We start from the raw sequence: 19,936 nt of genomic DNA, 5'->3' as shown, positions 1-19,936 counted from the left end.
GCCCCCGGCCGTCACCTCATCCCTGATCTGGGGATGCTGTTTATGGTAACGGAGTCATTCCAGACCCAACACTCTGAACCTGGAGCGGAGCGGTTCTCGGCCCGGTCACCGAGGGAGTCAGAGGTCCTCTGTCAGAGGCTGGTTGCGAGGCCTCACCCAGCTGTCCGGTGCCGGTGCGGGTGCCCCCTCAGTCACCGCTGTGTCGAGCACCACGGCTCGGGGGTGACCGTGGCACTGCCCCTCCCGACGGGGCCGCGGATGCTCCGCCGGGCCCGGCTCTCCCCACCTCGTGCCCCGGGCAGTGCGGGCGCCCCGAGCGCTCCGTGACGGCCGAGCCGGCGCCATCGTCCCACCACACCCCAACCGCCGCTCCGCGGACTCCCCGTCCCGGGCCGCCGCAGAGGGATGGCGTCGGTGCTGCTGGACCTGGTGCACTTGTCAACCTGGGCCGTGTGTGCCGTGATCAAGCTGCCGCAGCTGGTGGCGGTGCTGAGGGCCGGCTCGGCGTCGGGACTCAGCCTGAGCAGCCTCCTCATGGAGCTGGCCGGGTAAGGCGGGGGCACACGGGGACAGCGGCGGGAGCAGCGGCTGGAGCCGCGGATCCCCTCAGCCGGGGGTGCGGGGCCCTGCGGCTGCTGTGGCAGCCGGGGATTAATTCCTTCCTCCACGGCTCAGGCCAGGCGTGAGGGTGCGCTGAGGGGCAGCCTGGGGGGCGGCGAGCACACCCCGCGCCCTCGGTGTCTCACCACCCGCTTCGGAGCTCAGCACCAGCCGCGGCAGCTGAGCCCACAGAGCCTTTCGGCAAGGAACTTCCTGTTTTAATGATTCCGCGTTGTCATTTAAAGGGAAACTCGGCTTTTTTAACTTAGCCCAAAGCATCCCGGACCGCGCATGTCCCATGCATACAGCAGCTGCAGAGGGTGTACGCCCGTGTGCCCTGCGGGGCAGGAGCTGTACTCGTCAGACAGGCTTCCCTCACCGGAATCAGTAAGACTTAAGTAATTCCTTAAGAAAATTACAAGCCGTGTCAAACTCCAAAGACTTGTGAGCCTGTAATGAGCTTACATGGTCTAGGCTTATTAAATCTTGCTTAAAGAGGATTGTATGAAACGACAAATAAATAAAGGCGGTGTGTGCACGTTCAGGTGTGGCTACAAGTGAGAGAAAATACCATGAGGAGCCCTGCGTTGTCCGAACGGAGGCGTGGAGGTGGGCAGAACATCCAGCCGGATGGCTGCCAGCTCCCCGCGCCGAGAGAGGAAAGGGGGTTTTATTCAGAAAAATCCCTTCACAAAAACGGCGTGGTGTTTCTGAAGGTGCCTGTGCCGTGTCTCTAGGCAGGGCCACAGCTCAGGTTCACAGAAATCTCTCCGTGCAGAATCTGTGCAGAGCTGTGCAGAACCCCTCAGGTTGCGCTGTGGCCGCTCCCCGCCCGCCTCTCTACAGCACTGAGCCCGTTTTTGTGCTGTTCATCCTTAACACACCTCAGAGTAAACGAAGCAAATTGGAGTTCCAGCAGAGATTACTGACCCCACAGTCTCAGCCAAAAAGCGGTGACAGCAGTTTAATTATTCGTGTGCGTTGGTGTGCATTAAAAATGCTTTGTAAGTAACTTTTGAGATGAGCATGGAGAAGCTGGAAATGTCTCTTCAGCACCTGTGTGAGAACCACGATACCCACACAACTACAGGTTCTGGTCGTCTTTGAAACATTTATTGTGACTGTATATTTTGTAGACTGTTTATCCTTCTACCTTTAAAGACTTTGAATTTGGAAGCTGTGTGACTACCAGTACAAGCTGGGCTGGTTCTGTGAAATCAACAGAGTGATCAGGCAGAGGAGTGACACAAAAACATGGTGCTGGTGGCTAGGAGTCTCATTTGACTCTCTATCAAATAGTCCTTCTAGGAAGTTTGGATATTTAAATTCTGAATACTGTAAAAGCCAGTTTCTTATAAGGCAGGCTGTTCCTTCTGCCTTTTTTACACCAGCAACCATATTTTTTTTCTTAGGTAAAACTGCCCTGAGTCCTTTCTCTTTTCTATACAGCTTTGAATTTTCTATCCAACCCCGTGGACTTGCAGGAGAGTTGGAAGTACAGAAAACATTATAAAAGTTCAGTTCCTTTTAGGTACTGTGTTGTGGAACGGCAGGAAGGAAAATTGTCGTTGTTTGGTGAACTTAAACTCTTAGTCTGACTAGTATAGCTACACTGGGCCGTCTCATAACAGTATAAGTCTAGACAGCTTGGAAGACATTTTGAACCCCTATAAAACTTGCTTAATGTATAGATTGAACTACAGACATAAATAAAGAAATCAGAGTTATCTAGAGATGCCAAGGCTCTTGCAGAGAGAAGGTATCTCCTAGGTCTGGAAGCCTTTCTTTCTCACCAGTTGTAATTAATAAAATTATGCCTTACCAACTGTGACATGAAGACCTCAATGAGAAGTGTGGGCAGCGAGGATAACAGAAGTAGATTACAGAATGATCAGGCTTGCTCTGTGTGCGTGCCTGTGTTTGTTTGATCAGGTTGACAGCAAGGGCTACACTTACCTGGAGCCTTTTGGCATGACCAAAACAGTATAAAAGTTGTGAAGGCATTTTCATGTCCTTCTGTGCAGTCATGTTGTTTTGTATCTCTCTGTTCAGCCACATTGTGTTTCTGAGGTACCAGATCTACTATCATTACCCTCTGAAGACATACCTGGAGTATCCCATCATCATTGCACAAGGTAATTTTTGTAAGCCATGTTGTGGAAATGAAATGGGGCTCATTCAGCACTCCAAGTCTCTGCATGTAAGTACAGTGCTCCACTGCAGTGATGCTGGAGTTGGGGGGAAGAGGGAATTAACATCTCATCTAAAACTGAATTCTTTTAAACGTCATTGAAAGAGATGGTCAGGTAGAGGAGAAAAACCTAATTATTACACAGAGTCACGGTGTAAACTCATCCTTTTATCCAGTGCCTCCACATGGGATAGAAACATACTAAACACTTCAGACTCTAAGAAAAGCTTTGTTTTGGAGCTTGCAGTGTTTTGGTCATCAATCAAATTTGAGAGACTGTAAGAAAGCTGTAAGAAAGGAGTTTCCATAGATCTCATGCCCAGTGGAACTCTCTAGGATTGTGTTTGGACCCCTTCAGTCCTTTCTGTGATGAGCCATCTTTTGTTTATTGCAGATGTCATTCTCATTTACTGTATTATGCATTTCAGTGGAAATGCAAAACGTGCTTTGGTCTATGCACTCATGTATCCTTTGAAATAGGAGGTTTGGAGGTTTGGTTTGTGTGGCTTGTTTGGTAGTTCTTGGCATAGCAGTTATGTCATCATTTCTTGTGTGCTACTATTGTAAATCCTTCTCAGGCACCCCTCAACATGTATTCCACATTCACCTGCTGACTTCTGGGTTCACAGTAAAACCTCTACAGGGAGTAAGCATTATATGTTTGCTCTGCTTTAAAAGACTCCCAACTCAAAAAGAGTTAATTCTTAAAATTCTCAAAATTCTTAATTTACATCTTTGCTACAGGGATCCAGAGAAGAATCGACAGATTATATATATGTAATTTTTTTATTTTTATTTTTTTATTCCTACACATGCAGGTTGTACTTACTACAATGAAGATAGCAGTGTCTGGGTTTTTTTCTAAATAGCACTTGGGTTTAAATCTCAAATCTTGTGCTTTGGAGCAGAGTTTGAGAAACTCCAGACACTATTTGACCAAAGACAGGGTGAAAAATAGGAACACTTAGTGTTTCAACTAGTTCTTAATATGTTTTATCTGGATTGTACAGTCTGTTAAAAAGTTTCAATAAGATTATTTCCAGATGTTTAAAAAAATCCTATTCTTCAAGCAGTTTTGAGAATTTTGTATCCTATAATTTTCAGTGCTATTACACTTAACAGAGTATAAGATATTGGGGGGGCTGGTACATGCTAACACTGGAGAAGTGGATAATAGACCTGGCTATGGTAAGTGCTACGTGGTTATCTGAAATTAGATCTTCATATGAAATAACTTTTTTTGTGGAAGTATTTATTAGTGGACTCTCTCCTACATTTATGTCCTTGGAAGAATTTATCGTTTAGGTTAGCTGCCAGAATAACCAACCAGTTTGCAGATACAGGTTCTTCTGTGAGTAGCTGGAAAACAGCACTGAAAATAGAGACTCTATGGGGGGAAAAAAGGGTTCTGAGATAAGTTGTTACTTGGTGCCTTAAATAAAACCAGCAAATACTTAAAATGTTGAAATTCTACTGCCACTTTAGTCCTAATGTTGTAATCCCACCCAATAAACCTTTAACACAAGAGGAAGAGAATAGAGCATCAAATCATCTGAAACAGGGATTGTGACGTATTTAGTTTTTTCCCCTTCAGTCAAACAATTTTGCAAGGAAATAGCCATCTGATAATGCCTGCAAAAGTTAAAGATGGTCTTTATTTAGCAGGAAGGAGAAAGTGAAAATGTAGTTGAGATGAACTGCTAATGCAAAAGATGCTACAAATGGGGAGAAAAGCTCCCAAGCCCTACCCTGATCATCCTTACTTGCAGCAGAAATCCAGACATGGCACAAAGGCCTCTGTGGAATCCTCTCTACCTGCTGCCTTTGCAAAATCTCCTTTAAAAGGGGGACTGAGTGAATAGTGCATTCCTGTTACTATTTTTTCCCTCCATCTGGGCTAATTTTCCACACATTGTTGTCAGTTTTCTCATTCCTTTATGGTTTGACTTGCCAGACATAATGGTAACAGATGGTCTGAATCAACCTTGCTGTTTAGACTGTGTCAGTCTCATTTTAGCTGACTTTCATAAACAGCTTTATGGAACAGATTGTGAAGCACTTTTTTTTTTTGTTTCTTTGCTTATTATTATATTTTCCTCTTTCAAGCATTTGTCAACAACAGTAGCAACTGTGGTCTTTGAGCCTCTTGCTGTGAAGTACCTCAGAAAGGAGTCCCTCGTTTCTGGCAACTTCCAGATTTTGCTTCAGTGTTCCTTACTTAAAAGCCAAAGTGCTTGGGTTGCCAAATACTGGAAAAGTGTCAATTTTTTTTTATTCTAAATGAAAAAGCTACCTCTGTTCAGATAATTCCATGGCAGAGGCAGAGGTTCTCTCTCTTTTTCACCTGCTTTTCAGAATGTGTGCACATTCATCAGTGCAGCTAGTAAGCTGGTTCAGCTGCAGCATCTCTGGCAGACCAAAGATTCCGGACAAGTGAGCACCCTGAGCTGGGGAATGTCTGTATACACTTCTTCAGGTAAGCTAGAGACAACTTGGTGTGAAGTACTGAGTTCTCCTAATGCCTCTTTTCATAGGTCTTTACTCAATCATAGTAGGTAAAGATCTTGCCTTAGTTTCCCTCAGTGTGGATGCCTTTGACTCAAATACCACACAGTCTCTTGAAAACAAGTTTTATCTTTGAGACCTGTGATAAAAACCAATGATTTAAAGTGTGAATATGGCCAAGGAAAACTGAATTGAAATAACTGAAAGGCTGTCTTTATGAGGAAAATTTTTCCATATTACACAATTTAATAAAGTTGATAGTGATCCATCATGAAAGGTGCTAAAATTTCAGGTATACAGTCAGATAATGCTAATTTTGAGAAGCTGTCTACAAACAAATACACACTTAATGCTAAATACCTTTAACTCTATGGCCACTTGTAATTACATTTCTTGACAGAATTTATTAACAGTCATTTGTGGAGTTCCTGTGGTCTGCATGAACTGTTCTACAGCTGTTTGTCAGAAGTGCCTTTCTCATCTTCACAAAACTTAAAATATTCTTAAAATATTCTCACTATGAAACTCACCATCCAGTGATGCTGAATCTATTTCTACATGAAAAAAAGTCAGTAATTAGAAGTTGTGATGTGTTTGGTGAACAATGACAGTAAACTTCATAAATGCTTTTACTCTGCTGCAAGTGTGAAATTAACATTTAGGTTCCTTGTGGGAACAGAAGCTGAATTCCTAGTATTTGCAAAGCCTGAAGGCACACAGGAGAACATTCCCAATGGTTAAGTCATTCTAGCCCATCTGTGGGTGTAGCTCACTGTCAGCTACTGAAAGAGGGGCTGAACAGAAAGAAAAGCAGTAAACGCACCACATCCAATCTAGCATGACAGATATAAAAATTCTAATTATATCTGTGACATTCTCATTAAAAAAGACCCTTAATACATTGTCAGTCAGCATTTAGAGCTCGATCTCTGAATCTTGACCTTCTTCACTAAAATAGTGAAGAATGGACACACTTAAAGTGGGAATGTGTACAGAATATATTTTCATACAAGATTATCTTCTGTTGAAAAATAGATATTTCATCCTTTTTTATAAGTATAAATGTGTCCTATGTGTTCCACTAATCAGAATTCATTCAATTTACAGCAAGAATTATTACAACTGTAATGACTACAAATGATCTTGCAGGTGAGTGAAGCGTGTAATTCTCTGCCTTTCCAAGGGAACAGCTGCCACAGTAGTTTTTAGTTGTTCTGTAAAACACCTAGAAGGTCTCACAAGAGCAAACCATGAACGTGATAGGTTAGCATGGTGAGGGCAGGAGTTACACAGGATTACAAATCAGACAAAGACATCAAGAAAAGAAAAAGCCAGAAAACTGCTTACACTTGTCATGTGGTGAAACTGGTCCAAAAGAGTTTTGTTTTTTTAAAAAAGGCAAAAACACTACAAAATTAATCCTTGAAATAGAATAGTAATGTATTAAAAATAATTGCTATTTTAATAAATAAAAAAAACATACTAAAATACAACTAAAAAAAACTGTAGTAATTGAATGAGATTTTAAGTAATAAGCATTTCACTTTCTTACTGACAAATTTTGAATTTGTGAATTAAAAAATTCTTCTAGAAAAGTGAAATTCAGCTTAGTATGTGAACAGTTTCAGGTCCAACATGCAGAAAGTTTATGGCAGGCTGAAAATTAAATGGTAAGCTGATAAGAAACTCAAAAAACTGACTTAAAATACATATTTTGCAGCAAATTATAAAGCAGATTTATTTAACAGCTTCCTACCATTCTGAGAAAACTGCAAGAGCTAGCGAGTGTCACAGATTTTTCAGTAAATTGTTCAAAATCAAGACTTGGTGGATGCAAGAACATTAACAATCCCTTTGTACTTCATCTGGTGGTTCCTTGTTCTTGTTCAAAACTATTTCATCAGGAACATCATTTGAATGGATTTTGTAATTTTCAAGCAGCCTTTGCAGCTCAATAAAGCTGTAGCTTTGCAAGCATTTCAAGTGGGTCTTTCACTGGGAAAGGAAGTCCCATATTTGGTCCACATTTTCACCCCCATGCTTGCAGCTTTTTTTTTGCCAAAGTAAGGAGTTTGTGGGGCTGTGCAGTTAATTGGATCACCAAGGATTTGGCAAAATGATCATGAAGGGATTTAGTCAAGGTCAGGTACTGAGTCCACGTCAGTCACAGCTACACATTTACACTGAGGGGGAGGGAGAGGTTCACTGTGGGGAAAGAGGAAACACCAAGAAAGCAAAGCTGGTGCTGGGTAAAGCTGCTGTTTAAAATACAGCACCATCTACTTTGGAACATGGAAGGGTCAGCAGCAAACATTGATGCTGTGCTGCTCCAATAGAAAATGTGTCCAGTTAAGTTGCAACACTGAACGCATCCACTGGTATGAAACAATCAGATATCACATAGTTCTGAAACAAAGTTTTGTGTATGTTTCTGTGAATATTCTGCCTACCATATGGACATCAAACATACCTATACTTTAAATACCTTCTCACAGGTAGAGGTACTATGCTGTTACGGTTTTTAAAGCTGAGTTAACCCAGGTACTGAAAAACTGATTTTTTTGTCAGCTGTTAGATTTTCTGTCACTAAAATCTGACAGATACAAGTATTTCTCATCTTCTCAAAGTCTAAACTTAAGAGATGGCAGTAGAGAGTAGTTTGTTTATTATAAATAACACATGTAACTATAAAGGACATCTGAGCTGTGACTCTGAAGTTAACTTTTGGTGTACATATAGATTTATATAAGGCTTCTCATGTTTGTCCTATTCTCCTGGTTACAAAAGAATTAAAACTACTGTAGTGTGTAATTTTGAGCTATCTCTGAAAGTGATCCAAGCGCTAAATGCCTTTTTCTCTTGGATTCCTGCTCAGAATGTGTGGGTTCCTGAACATGGTAATTGAAACTAATTGGCTGGAAACAGTTTCAAGATGTGAACCAGCCTGTCTGTACACCAGCAAAAGTTTACAAACCAGTGTTGTAACAGTTTTATTTATGCTTACAATATTTTTTTTCCCTTTTAGTTCTCATCCGTTTCATAATCATGCTCATTCTCAATATTTGGGTCACAGCTACAATCCTGCACTACAGGAAGACTAAAAAGACTGGTTAGAAGACACTCATCAGTACATATATCATTACCATGAAAAAAATATATAATTAAGCCTAAAGAATTTAAGAATTCCTCAAAGATTGAGGAAGCTGTCTTTCTCTAATATTTACCCTTTAGCATACTTCTAAGTATTTACAGTACTTACAGACTTACAATGTAGTACATTCATGCTTATTTTCTCTTAGAAATAATTCTGATAAGATACTTAATTTAAGCAGCATATTTTTATTGGTCATTTCAGACAAGTTTCACTGATACCACATTTTCTCTGGATTCTTTTTACTACAAGGTATTTCATAATTAGATGTATATATACTCTGGTTTCACTTCAGTACTTTCTGGTTACATATAAGCAATTTTCTTCAATTATACATGATCAATTTTGCACCAACATACTGATTCGTCCTTCTGCTGCAAGACTGAAAAACCACAACAGATGTTTGTCTTCTTCTTGCAAGCAACTCAGTTCAACATTAACTGTCTGTATTATAGGATGAAGAAAATCTGAGTCAAGGCCCAATCCAGAACAAGATTCTAAATGTCTTTTACTAAGTCACAAATCCAGTTGGGATTGTAGCACTTACATGCAACACTTAAATAGTACAATTTATACAGCTGATACAGGATACCCACAGTCACTTTCCTCAGTATACCCAGTATATATCGGCTAAGAGCAAAAACTCAACTATGAATTCTTTTTCAACCTGAGCTCTCATTCACTGAACATACTGTTTTGGGAACAGCAGGGACTAGAATGTATGGGAATTAATGAAACTGTAACCAACAGTTAAAAATGCTGTTCAAGCAGAAGTTCCTGGAACCATATCCAGAATTCCCAAATACCATCCCTACTGACAGTGACCTGTGCACCTTCATGCATCTCAGCAGACTGATCTCCCATCTTGTCAGGTTTTGGTGATACTGCTCTGTGGTTCATGAGGTTTTGGCCTGTCAGTGCTAAGCGTGTTGAAGAACATAGACTTCACTTAAACTTTTACTTCAGAAATTCTAATCAATTTGTTGTACTTAGAGTAAAAAGGGGGAAAGGATATTCTTGACAACAGGGGATTTTGGAAGTACTGCCTTCACAACCAAAAGTTACATTAGTATTCATATAGCTTGCCTTCATTTCTCATTACATTCCCCAAAATTAAAAGATACATTTCAAAAGAGTTCTTACAGTATTCTGTTGATTCCATGTAAAAACCAAGGCACCCTTGATCCCAACACCCTTGAAAAATATGGGAAGACTGCATTGACTACATTTGAGGCAGGTTTTCTTCAGAACATTCTAAATTGTGTGACTGCTGTGGAGCAAAGGGATCTGCAAAAGCAGATGTTTCTTCCAGTGTGCACGCAGCAGTTGGAGCAGGGCCTTCACCATCAGAAAATAGCTGCTTCATACTCTAAATTTTAGTGGGAAGGGCTGGGAAGAGATGTGTCTGTGGGCATTGATTTCATGTATCCCACATTATTGAGAGCAAGTCAAAGATAAGCTTTTTTTTTTACTGCTCCAATAAAATGCATCAATCCTTCTGTGTGGGTTGAAAGATTAATTGTAAACATTCTGATTTTATTAAAGCTGTGTAAAGTATCTGAAGTGATCTAAATGGTGGCAAGTATCATATGTTACATTTTCGGGTGATATTAATAAATGCTATTCTTCAAAGATTGATAGTGTCATTCTTACAGTTAATTTTCATTGCATTTGAGTTTTCATTGTTGCCATATATGAAGAGAAAATGAAATATTCATTACAAGTCATAAATGGGCAGCTTTCACCTTAACACTTGAAGCATCAGGCTGAATATTGACCTGCCAAATGCTAACAAGCTCCAGCATCTTAAAATGAAAAAAACACACCTGCTTTTTAATTAAAGCCTTTTCTTGATAGAGAAGGATTTGTGTGGAATCCAAACCCTCTCTGTTATTGATGTATTTAATTCTCCTGAGGGATGCTGTAGCAAAACAAAGCTGCTCCATTTTTGGTTTGAGAATCAGCACCTCAAGTTGTTTTTTTTATCATAAAATACAGAAAATGCATTTAGGAACAGTTCTTAATAGGTTACTTAATGCATTTTGAATAAATCACCTTAGAAACCTGTGGGAAAAAAAGACTGAGGAAAACAAACAAAACTGGATACTTAATGAACTTAAGGTAAAGTAATTTTGTGGACTTGGAAAGCTGGACCATGAGTTCTCATTCAAACTGCAAGAGATATGGAACAAATCATAAAGTAGCAGTAAATAATTTTAAACACTTTTCCCCCTCTCAGTAACTTCTTTCACTTTCATAAACAGAGGCACATTCAAGTTCCAGGCAAGCCCCACAAAAGTGCAGACCCTGTGTTTTTCAGTAGGTAAAGAATAATCTTCTCAGTGGCTGGATTAAAGGCAACAGCTTTAGACAAATACATAGACAGGATAAATCTTGTTAAACTCATCATTCACCACTATCAGGGTGGACACAAGGAGGTTGTTTGATGTGTAATGCAGCAGCGGGGCAAAAGCAAGAGGGGAAAGCATCTTGGATTTATGGCAGAAGGTATAAGCAAGTAAGCAGCTCTTACCCACAGGGCTGGAGGTAATCCAGCTCCATTCACAGATGCTGTACAAGTGCGGAATTAGACACTCGGTGTCTAATTGTACCAGTTCACAACATGCTCACAAGGTAACGAGTCTGGCTGACAAAGTGTGGGTCTTGTTGGGGCTTTCAAAAACTCTGAGTGTCCTTGTCTGTGAAAAGACAAGATCTGAATTCCAGTAGAGTCCACTGAATAACCCCAAGTACACCTCCAGCAATGGATATGATGAACTGTGACTGGATTTGGCAACAGGTAAGCTAGAAGCTCACTACAGCTGTATGAGAGAAAAAAACATTTACTATGAGATTTACTATTGAAAGAATAGTAGAGGACTCACATAGAGGATGTGAGTCCAGAGACAGCAGGCTGCAGGACAGTGAAGATGTGGACACTGGAAGATGTGTATAGTTTATTTTTTCTGGACTGTCCTCAGTGAACAGAACATTGATCACAAATGCAAAACCATCCTCTCCCCACGCTATGGGTCTCCCTAACACTGGGCTTTCTGTGCAAAGTGGACTCAGATGTCTTTCCTCGTGCTGCTCCAATCCAGCAAGGGATGCTATTGCTTGGACTGCTCAGCAGTCCCTGTCCCTGCCTGACTCCTGAGCCTCTGTCAGCCTTACACTGTGCACATGGCTGCTGTGGATGCTAGCTCTGCTCTGATCTACTGCAACAGGAGAGAACGGAGTGGGGTGGGGAGGCAGCAACACCCCCCAACCGCTGCAGATCTAGAGCTGGATTTTAGTACAGTTTGACCCTGGAGAAAGTCATTCAGAATTAGCTGAATGGCCCCAGTTTTATAGAACACCTTCACTCACTTCTTTAAATGAGGTAAAATTACTCTTCCTCCACCAATCATTATCCATTTAGTTACATATGTAATAGGGGGAAAATAAAAAAAAAAAGTAAGTAACAGCTGAGTTCACTCAAGGAACTATTATAAATGAAAAGCTCCACAGATGTGGAGATAACTGAAATGAGGTAGTTTCCCAGTCATGCATTTTTCCTGATGATGAATAATAATGACTTCCCTACAAATTCTCTTCAGGCTGTTTTTTTTACTCTCTTCCAAATTCTTCCATACTTGACATTCATATTTATGTATGAAGCAGAACATCAAATGTCACCTTCACACTAATAATGGTTCAAAGACGTCTCACTTTTTGAAGGTGAAGAAGATGAAAAAAAATCTTAAAATAGGATGTTATAAAATTCTTGGTTTGTACTGAATTTAACTGCTTGATTTTGAGCCAGTGTTCTCCAGGACACTTCAGAGTTCTCCATGATGACAGCTCTTGAAGTCAAACAGATGCCTGGGAGCTACAGTGATCATCACTGTAAGAATCTGATAGATCATCACTTGTTATGGATCCAATTGCAAGACCTTGCCAGCCTCACAGACCTGAGTCCTGATTGACCTCAGGTGTTTCCTGCCTAATGGCAAGACAGACATACAGACATTTTCAATTTAAAGGTGTCAGCTATTCCATTTTACATTGGCAGTAGTTTAGGGCAAACATCTCTGTCTTGGAAAAAAATCCAATCTTTGAGCTGGGGTAAAATAAGAGACTTTTTACATTATAGTTTTGATGAAATTTAATTTGGGATACCTGAAGGACAGTTTAAGTAACTGTCACAATTTTGTTCACACCCTGTTTTGTTTCCTTATTTCATCTTAGCACTGTCTTAAATTGTCAGAAGCCTAAACAGGTACTTCAGTGCATTATGTGGTATCACTGACTCACATGGAGGGAGCTTTAAGAGGCCAGCCACTTTGTTTTATCTGTCAAGTATTCTGGAAAATGATGTAAAGGACAGAACCTGCACCAGCCTAAAATGTGACAAGTTAAATTGGCTAATTATGATTCTGATTCAAACTGAGTAGTAACATGGCTCCATGCTGAAAATCAATTCTATTTACCACTTCATGATAATTACAAGTTATTTGTGCACACACCTGCTCTGGAATGTACGAGATTTCTGCTTTGGAATGTGAAGGCTTTGGCCAGCAGTACCAAGATTCATACTGTATCAAAATCATAAATGGAAGAACACACATCCCATATCTCAGTGTTGCCTCTGTCATGTAAATGATGACTCTTTAACGAAGCACTAATTGAGCTTCTGTAAAGCATATTTTAAATAATTACTGGTGAGAAATTATTTCACCTTTAAACAGCTGACTATATGCAGATTATGTATACAGAGTAGTCTTTCAAGAGTCTGATTTGTGAGATTTTAATTTTTTTTTCCATGAAATGCACTGTCAGCACAAATTAACAGTCCTCATGGACTCTCTGAGCTCAAAGGTATTTTCCTCTCTCAGCATTGCTAGTTTAAGTTAGCACAAATGCCCACCTTCCAGCAATACAACTTGCCTTGCTGTAGCTCAGAGCAGGCAGGGGAGCCTCTCCGCCAGGACTCCTGACTGGACAAAAGGCTACACAGGTCCTACTGCATCTCACTGGTCCCCAGGACACAGGGATTGTAATATGCTGGAAAACATCACACAGACACATGAGACCATGGAATCCAGCAAGCAGATTCAAGTCCTGAAGTTGCAGCCAGACCTGCACCCAGCTGCAAGACCTGCTCCGAGAGCCCACTGGGAAACGGAACAATTGAGGTCAGAGACAGCGCAAGGTGAGCCAATATAAAACAGGGCTCAGATGGTGGGGTACCCAGCTCCTTCAGTCTTACAAAGATTAAGGGATTTCGTATTTCAGGTAACTCCAGAAAAAGTTTCTACCAGTTCACTTATTAATAAAAAGTCACACATATTGAAGGCAATTCAGTGGCCAAAGTCTAAGCAGTTGGTGATCCAAAGGAAGAGGACTGGCCATGATCTCACAAGCCTGGTGTACTTCTCCGTGGATAGCCATGCTTACTAAGTGGTGCAAGAGCATCCTGGGCAAAAAACACCCCAAACAGCAATGCCAAATTACCAGAACTACATGACATGAGGCCCACAGCGGCAATATAAGACTATGTATAGAAGCAGGCCCACATCTCTGAACAAACACTGAAAGCCTAGACCTTAAAATAGGGTGGAAGGACTAAAGCATTCCATGCAGTTGTCTTGGCTGTGAAAGCATTTCTGTGCAGCTCCTCCAACAACTAAGGGTTGCAGGGACATGATATTACTGGACTCTGCCCTTTCTTTTCAGGGTGATGATGTGTTTTTCCAGAGTTCTTTTAAGAGATCTACATACACTTATAACTGAAATTTTGTGACCTTTCATCATGACTTTCATCTTGAAAGATCACTTTAATCTTGCAGCTTCTACAGGATTATTGGAGCAAAAGCAGCTGCAGTCAAATGCTTCAAGCTTTGCAATATCAAGTAGAAGAGTGGCTTTCTTACCTTTATAAAACACTGCTTCCTGCCTACAAAGTGGCAAATATTCTGAACACAAATTTTCATTTATAAGACCTGGTAATTAGCATCCCTGTGCCAATACATTATTTTCTCTACATCCCCACTTTGTGGAGCTATGTTTCTACAGTTACAGCTTTTCCATTCATGGCAGTAGTTTCTGGGGAGAACTAGGCTGGATATATTTTGAGTGTTCTCTGCCACACACATTTCAGTAGACTTGTCTAATTTCTCAGATGAGAATGTCTGAGTATATACACCTGTCCACTTTTTAGGCAACTTCAACATGGAACACAAATTGTAGTTTCAGAACCACTCCATCAACATTCTTTATTGAGACTGAAGACTCCTCCCCACCCTCATGAGGGGTACTTCAAAGCAGCAGGCAAACTCTACGATCCTTGGGATTCTCATAGAACCTTAAATGATTCAGAAGATAATCTTAAAAAATAAGAAATAATGTTTTCAATGTAAAGTATATTATGTGCAGAGATAATAATTTGTAAAAAACTGTAATGCACTGAAAAAAGCACCAAGCCTGTCAGAGGTCAAGGAGTGTCTAGATCACACTTTTAGTCATATGGTTTAGTTTTAGTTCTGTGAGAAGCAGACAGTTGGACTCGATCCTTATAAGTACCTTCCAACTTGATATATTCTATTACATGAAAAAATAAATTAATCATTATTTTAACATGAATGTCAAAGCAAACTATCCAGTAATGTGGAAGAGACTGAAATACTCCACTGAACTGGACCTTGTACAGTTTGTTCTGCCTCAAAAACAGAATAAGGAGGTGATTAAGGGTTTGTAAGAGCAATATAGGTAAGAAGTTTGCTTTCATGTAAGTTCGCCCTTTTCACAGCAGCATCCCAAATATAACCTCACAAGCACAGGATGGGTAAAGGCACTTGGGACCAAAACATATAAGCCTCTTCCAAGGATGAATTTCTCAAAACTAGATGGGAAACTAATACATTGTAAAATTACAAACAGAAATGCTCAAATTCCTAATGACGATTTGACATTAGAAACCAAAAAGAAACTAAAGAGAAAAAGCACTTAATTTCAATGGCAGTTTCCCTGGCCTTGATGCCTTCAGAGAGCCACTGAATGCCTGTCAAAATTAAGGAGGTTCAGTGTTTTCAAGAGGCACTAAGAGATTTAGTCACTTGCAGTTAAATTTCAGTGATTTTTTAAATTTAGCCCCTGTCACTAATAAGATCCTTGAGCCTCTTGCATGTTTCCAAGTCCTACATCATGCTGTGAGTCTATGTGATGTTTTTGGTTACAGCATCAGCTGTGCTCAGAAGCACAAGAACCACCATAGCTTTCCTCTAGTTAAAAGCAGACATGGTGCTGGATTGCTGGCAGTGCTGGGAGGGGCTGCACTTTGGCTGGGACCACAAGAGGTCCCTTGGGAATTGCAGCACACAGCTAGGACAGAAATGGATGCCTCACTGCAGAAAGGTGCAGAAAGGTCTGGCACCTGACAAGGTAATTCCAATGGGGTCTGCCTTTCCTGTGCAAGTGAGCTCTTGGATTTGGAACTAATGAACAAGTTGCCTTGAGCTTCTGGCTCCAAGTTTGTCCCCTGGTTTTTCCAGATTAATCTGCTGGCTGTGCCATTTGTTTACTCTTGTAAGACAAAAGGACTTTTGCAATAAGAGAATTTTCTATAGGTAAGTCATTCAGGACATAAAAATGTCCTGTTTGCTTAGGACAAGCCTGTACAAAAAGTGTTAAAACACTGGTGAGTTTCAAGACAAATACTCATGAATATGCCCTTCTCTCAAAAATGTTAAAATGTCACCACCAGACAACAAGGAAACAACACAATCTCCAGGAACTAGCATTAAAGAGGTGTTTGCATTTCACAGCAGGATAAGGGAGAAGAACAGAACAGCAGTTTTGCCTTTTGTGTCCTGGGTATAAAGTGAGGTTTGTGCACCTCAGACCACTGGCCTTGAGGAACGTGTGCTAAGTTTGCTCTGCTCTGAGGCAGAGGTCAGAGCACAGGACTCCCTGTGCTCCCCCTCAGCCCGTGTTGCTCCACGACATCATCTCAGTACAGCCTGCTGTATGTACAGCTAATGACCATTTATACAAGCATGGAATTTATAAACTGTGGCTAGCAAATACTCTAACATAGTACATTTCCTAAAATGTCAGGCTTAGCAGGGCCCTGTGGATTCACAGAAAATGAGGGCAAGCCAGGGAGAGAAAGTGCAAAGGATCCAGCCCCAGCAGTGGAGGAGCTGCAAAACGGCTCCCTTGGAGTCTGCGCTTCCTCCGCACACAGGCTTTGCTGGGCTGCCTTTGGAGCAGCCCTTGCCTTTCCCATATCTGCTGCAGTAGTTATCTTTTTATTTAAATACTTCCATTTAAAACCAGCTTCTCAAGTTCAGGAACTATTTTACCTTACTCAAATAGTTTATTTAAAAATATATATATATATATATATAATATTCTCCAATTCAGAAAAGGATAGAACTTCCCGCAATGTAACATTTTTTTTTATATATATATAAAATATTTATGCATTCAGTGAATGGAAACAGTTTTACTGTATACATTTTTAATGTTGTACTCTATGCAAATCTGCATTATCTAAAAATATACCGTACTTCTGTAAATCAAAACAAGCAAGGAAAAACCACTGTAGCTGTGCTCTGGGTTATAATACTTAAGAGAAATGATATGAAAGTTTTAGTTTTGAATTTAAGAACTCACAAACAACATTTTACTTTGTGAGTGCATAAATAGAAGACTGAATACATTCTTGCTTTGTTAAGCTGAACTGTAGCAGAGGTTACAAAATGTAAATATATTTATTAATTTTCAGTATTTCAGTGTTTCCAAGTCCACCTTTCATGATAGTGTTAAATAAAACATGGTCCTATCCTTCCAAACATTTCAACACTCTTTAAAAAACAAAAACAAACAAACAAAATTTTAAAGTGAAATGTCCTCCTTCATTGAAGTGTTAGATCATATTTTAAATTACTGCACTCCCACACAATATTTTATATATATATATATTCTAAATATATATATATATATTTATATATATATATAAAGAGACCAAATAGGAGACTACATTTTTTACTGTCAATATGTTTAACATCACATACTGTAGTTGTATAAAACATGCATTTTCTGGGATAATTATGAACACATCATGAATGAGCCCACATAAATTATATTTTTTGTACAACTCCAAGTTAAAAAAAAGGTCAGATTAAGTGCCTCTGAGGCCCTTTCTTCCCAGCTATCAGTTCTCAATACACACTACTGAAATATTTATCTATGCCTACAGATATGTGCTAGAGAACCCGATTAAAACTTTAAAATACATCTACAGTATATTTTACTTTTCTTAAAGTTTGTGACAGTCCTCAGATATTGTGTTGTGAAATGTAAAAATAGTCACAGATTCTTTTATTTTCCAGAAATAAAATTAAAAAAAAAATCCAAAACACATCTAGGAGAGTATGCAAAAACAAGGCAAAATGAAGTTTCATAGCACTTAATGAGGGTTAATATAAGTCAATAACTAGTATTGAGGTTTGTAAAAAGGGCTGGATGAGCAGTTACATGTACAAGCAAATGGTCTGGTAAATCTCATGCTCTCAGACATTGTTCCTGTAACCAGCACTTCTCCACCCTTAGAACCAGTCAATATACATTCAAAATAGGTTGACACTGATATACTTACGAGGTGTAAAAATAGTGCACTATTTTTTCTGCCACAAAGCAAAACTGCATCCTAAGAGCTGGTAAACTTTCCTTAAATAGAAAGAATGGGCAAAAAAAAGAAACTTGGAAAAAATTTAAATTAAGGCAATTAGACAGGTAAAAGTGGACTGCCCTTGATGACGTAGCTGAAACTAGTATATACTTCAAACCTATACTAGCTGCTGAACACTGACATGCAGCTTCTGATAGATGTGTATGAATGATATAAACTTCAACATTATGGCTTTATACAAGTGCATAGTTGCAACTGCAATAAGTAACGGTATCTGATTAATAAGCATAAAAAAATAAAGTGGAAAGATTTTTAAAACCCTCTTGCAGTATTACAGTACAATATATATACACAGTATAATGGTCACTTCTTACAGATGCAGTCTATATCACTATGGTGGATCTTCCTCCAGTTCACTTGCAGACGTGCTGGTGGCATCTTTACGAAAGCTGAAGAGTCAGTTTCTTCCATTTCAATACTCATTCCTCTCGATCCTTTCATGAAATGTAGTGTATGTGTCTTGCCAAGAAGCTTTTGTGGAACAGAGTTTAAAAGGTTACCTAACATATCCTTTGACTATTTACCAACCATTCCTCAACTCATCAGTCACTTGGGAGAATACAGGAAAACCCTCAGAGATTAGTAATTTATATTGCAGCAAAAATGTAAACCTCTGATATATATAGCACAATCTCTCAGGAAAATATATATTTTTAATATATTTTGGGATATGTTTCAGTCTTGCTGTAATGGGAAGAAAATTATCACCTTGACTGTGTCTGCATTCACGGAAAGCAGTTAGCTGAAAAAGAAGCAGGAAGTTTGGTCAGTAAATGCAACAAATGTAAATCTGACAGAAATATGCTTCTTCAAAGTCTTCATTTAATATGGGTTCATCACTGTACTTGTGAGAAGCACCTTTCCCCTGCATCCAACAGCAACATTACTTCGGTATAGCACATCCTTACACACTGTAATCCCAAATCAAACCCCCTTGCAATACATGAGGGTAAAGTACAATATGCACTGTGTAATAGTTACTTCTAAAGGATTAGTGATCAGTAAGCTTTTAATACACAAAGATGCAGTATATTTAATTAACATAATGCTCATTACTGTGAACACTAAGCCAGTTAAGTTCTGCAGGAGCTGGTTCCTCAGTTCCCTGAGCACACAGCTGAGGAGCAGCCCCAGCACCACTGTTATGCAGCTGAGACACATCTCACACACTGTTTAAAACAATTCTTGGGCATTTAACATTTAGGAGTTTTTTTTCTGTGTAAATATAAGATTGCATCGATGTGTGAAATGATCAGATACTGAGGTCTATAAACTAGGTAAAGCTATTTGCAGTATATCCAGAATTAAGCCACAGGACAAATCAGATCACTGCAATGGCTGGATCTTTCTAAAGCAGTCAAGGAAACCACATCACAGAAGCTGCAGACCCATTTGTTTACAGTTTTCAAATGCATGGTTAGGTATCCAGAAAGCACAGCACTGCAAAGGAATGCCAAATCAAATTCACTTCAGAACAGAGGCAAAAAAGCAAAATGCGGAACTCCAGTGATTTCATGTCTGCTAGCCATAGACCAGTCAGTTTATGTCCAAAGCTTAAAAATGAAAAGTGTTTGTAAATACCAAGTCTATTTCAGCTAAACATCCAACTGCTACCATCTCCCTTTTATTCTTCAAATATTCTCTGCTGAGGTTAGCAGTATTAACATTAGAGATGAGCAACAACCCTGGGAAAAGCAATTTTGGGCTTTTTTTTTCAGGCAGGCAGACATGAATTTTGAAAAAGAAATCTAAA

General features: G+C 39.7%; 2 protein-coding genes across 6 annotated transcripts in view; one reads left to right on the top strand and one right to left on the bottom strand.

Moving 5' to 3' along the window:
- The first annotated feature begins 270 nt into the window (after window positions 1-270).
- Window positions 271-8,480, top strand: SLC66A3 (solute carrier family 66 member 3). The gene is made up of 7 exons (XM_058833993.1): window positions 271-548; window positions 2,653-2,735; window positions 3,186-3,255; window positions 3,922-3,979; window positions 5,147-5,267; window positions 6,404-6,445; window positions 8,322-8,480. Exons 1-7 carry the CDS (start codon window positions 406-408, stop codon window positions 8,408-8,410), a joined length of 606 nt encoding a protein of 201 aa, XP_058689976.1. The 5' UTR covers window positions 271-405; the 3' UTR covers window positions 8,411-8,480.
- A 135-nt stretch (window positions 8,481-8,615) lies between these two features.
- The window catches only part of ROCK2 (Rho associated coiled-coil containing protein kinase 2), a 104,368-nt gene continuing 93,047 nt past the window's right edge, over window positions 8,616-19,936 (bottom strand). For all 5 annotated transcript variants that reach the window (XM_058833988.1, XM_058833990.1, XM_058833991.1 and 2 more), the window contains one exon: window positions 8,616-18,925. Coding sequence is in view for 1 of the 5 variants with exons in the window: in XM_058833990.1 (XP_058689973.1) it covers window positions 18,922-18,925 (4 nt within the window). In the remaining 4 variants the exon portion in view is untranslated. The remainder of the gene's footprint in view (window positions 18,926-19,936) is intronic.

Source organism: Poecile atricapillus, chromosome 3, assembly GCF_030490865.1.
Source record: "Poecile atricapillus isolate bPoeAtr1 chromosome 3, bPoeAtr1.hap1, whole genome shotgun sequence".
Lineage (NCBI taxonomy): Eukaryota > Metazoa > Chordata > Aves > Passeriformes > Paridae > Poecile > Poecile atricapillus.
Note: the sequence above shows the minus strand (reverse complement) of the source record. Positions and strands in the feature narration are given on the sequence as shown.

Bases quoted from the DNA above. Each gene is read 5' to 3' on its own strand.
- SLC66A3 (XM_058833993.1), top strand. From the start codon at position 406: ATGGCGTCGGTGCTGCTGGACCTGGTGCACTTGTCAACCTGGGCCGTG. The intron at 2,736-3,185 runs GTAATTTTTGTA...TGTTTATTGCAG, and splicing joins TCCCATCATCATTGCACAAG to ATGTCATTCTCATTTACTGT. The intron at 3,256-3,921 runs GTATCCTTTGAA...ACAGAGTATAAG, and splicing joins GCTTTGGTCTATGCACTCAT to ATATTGGGGGGGCTGGTACA.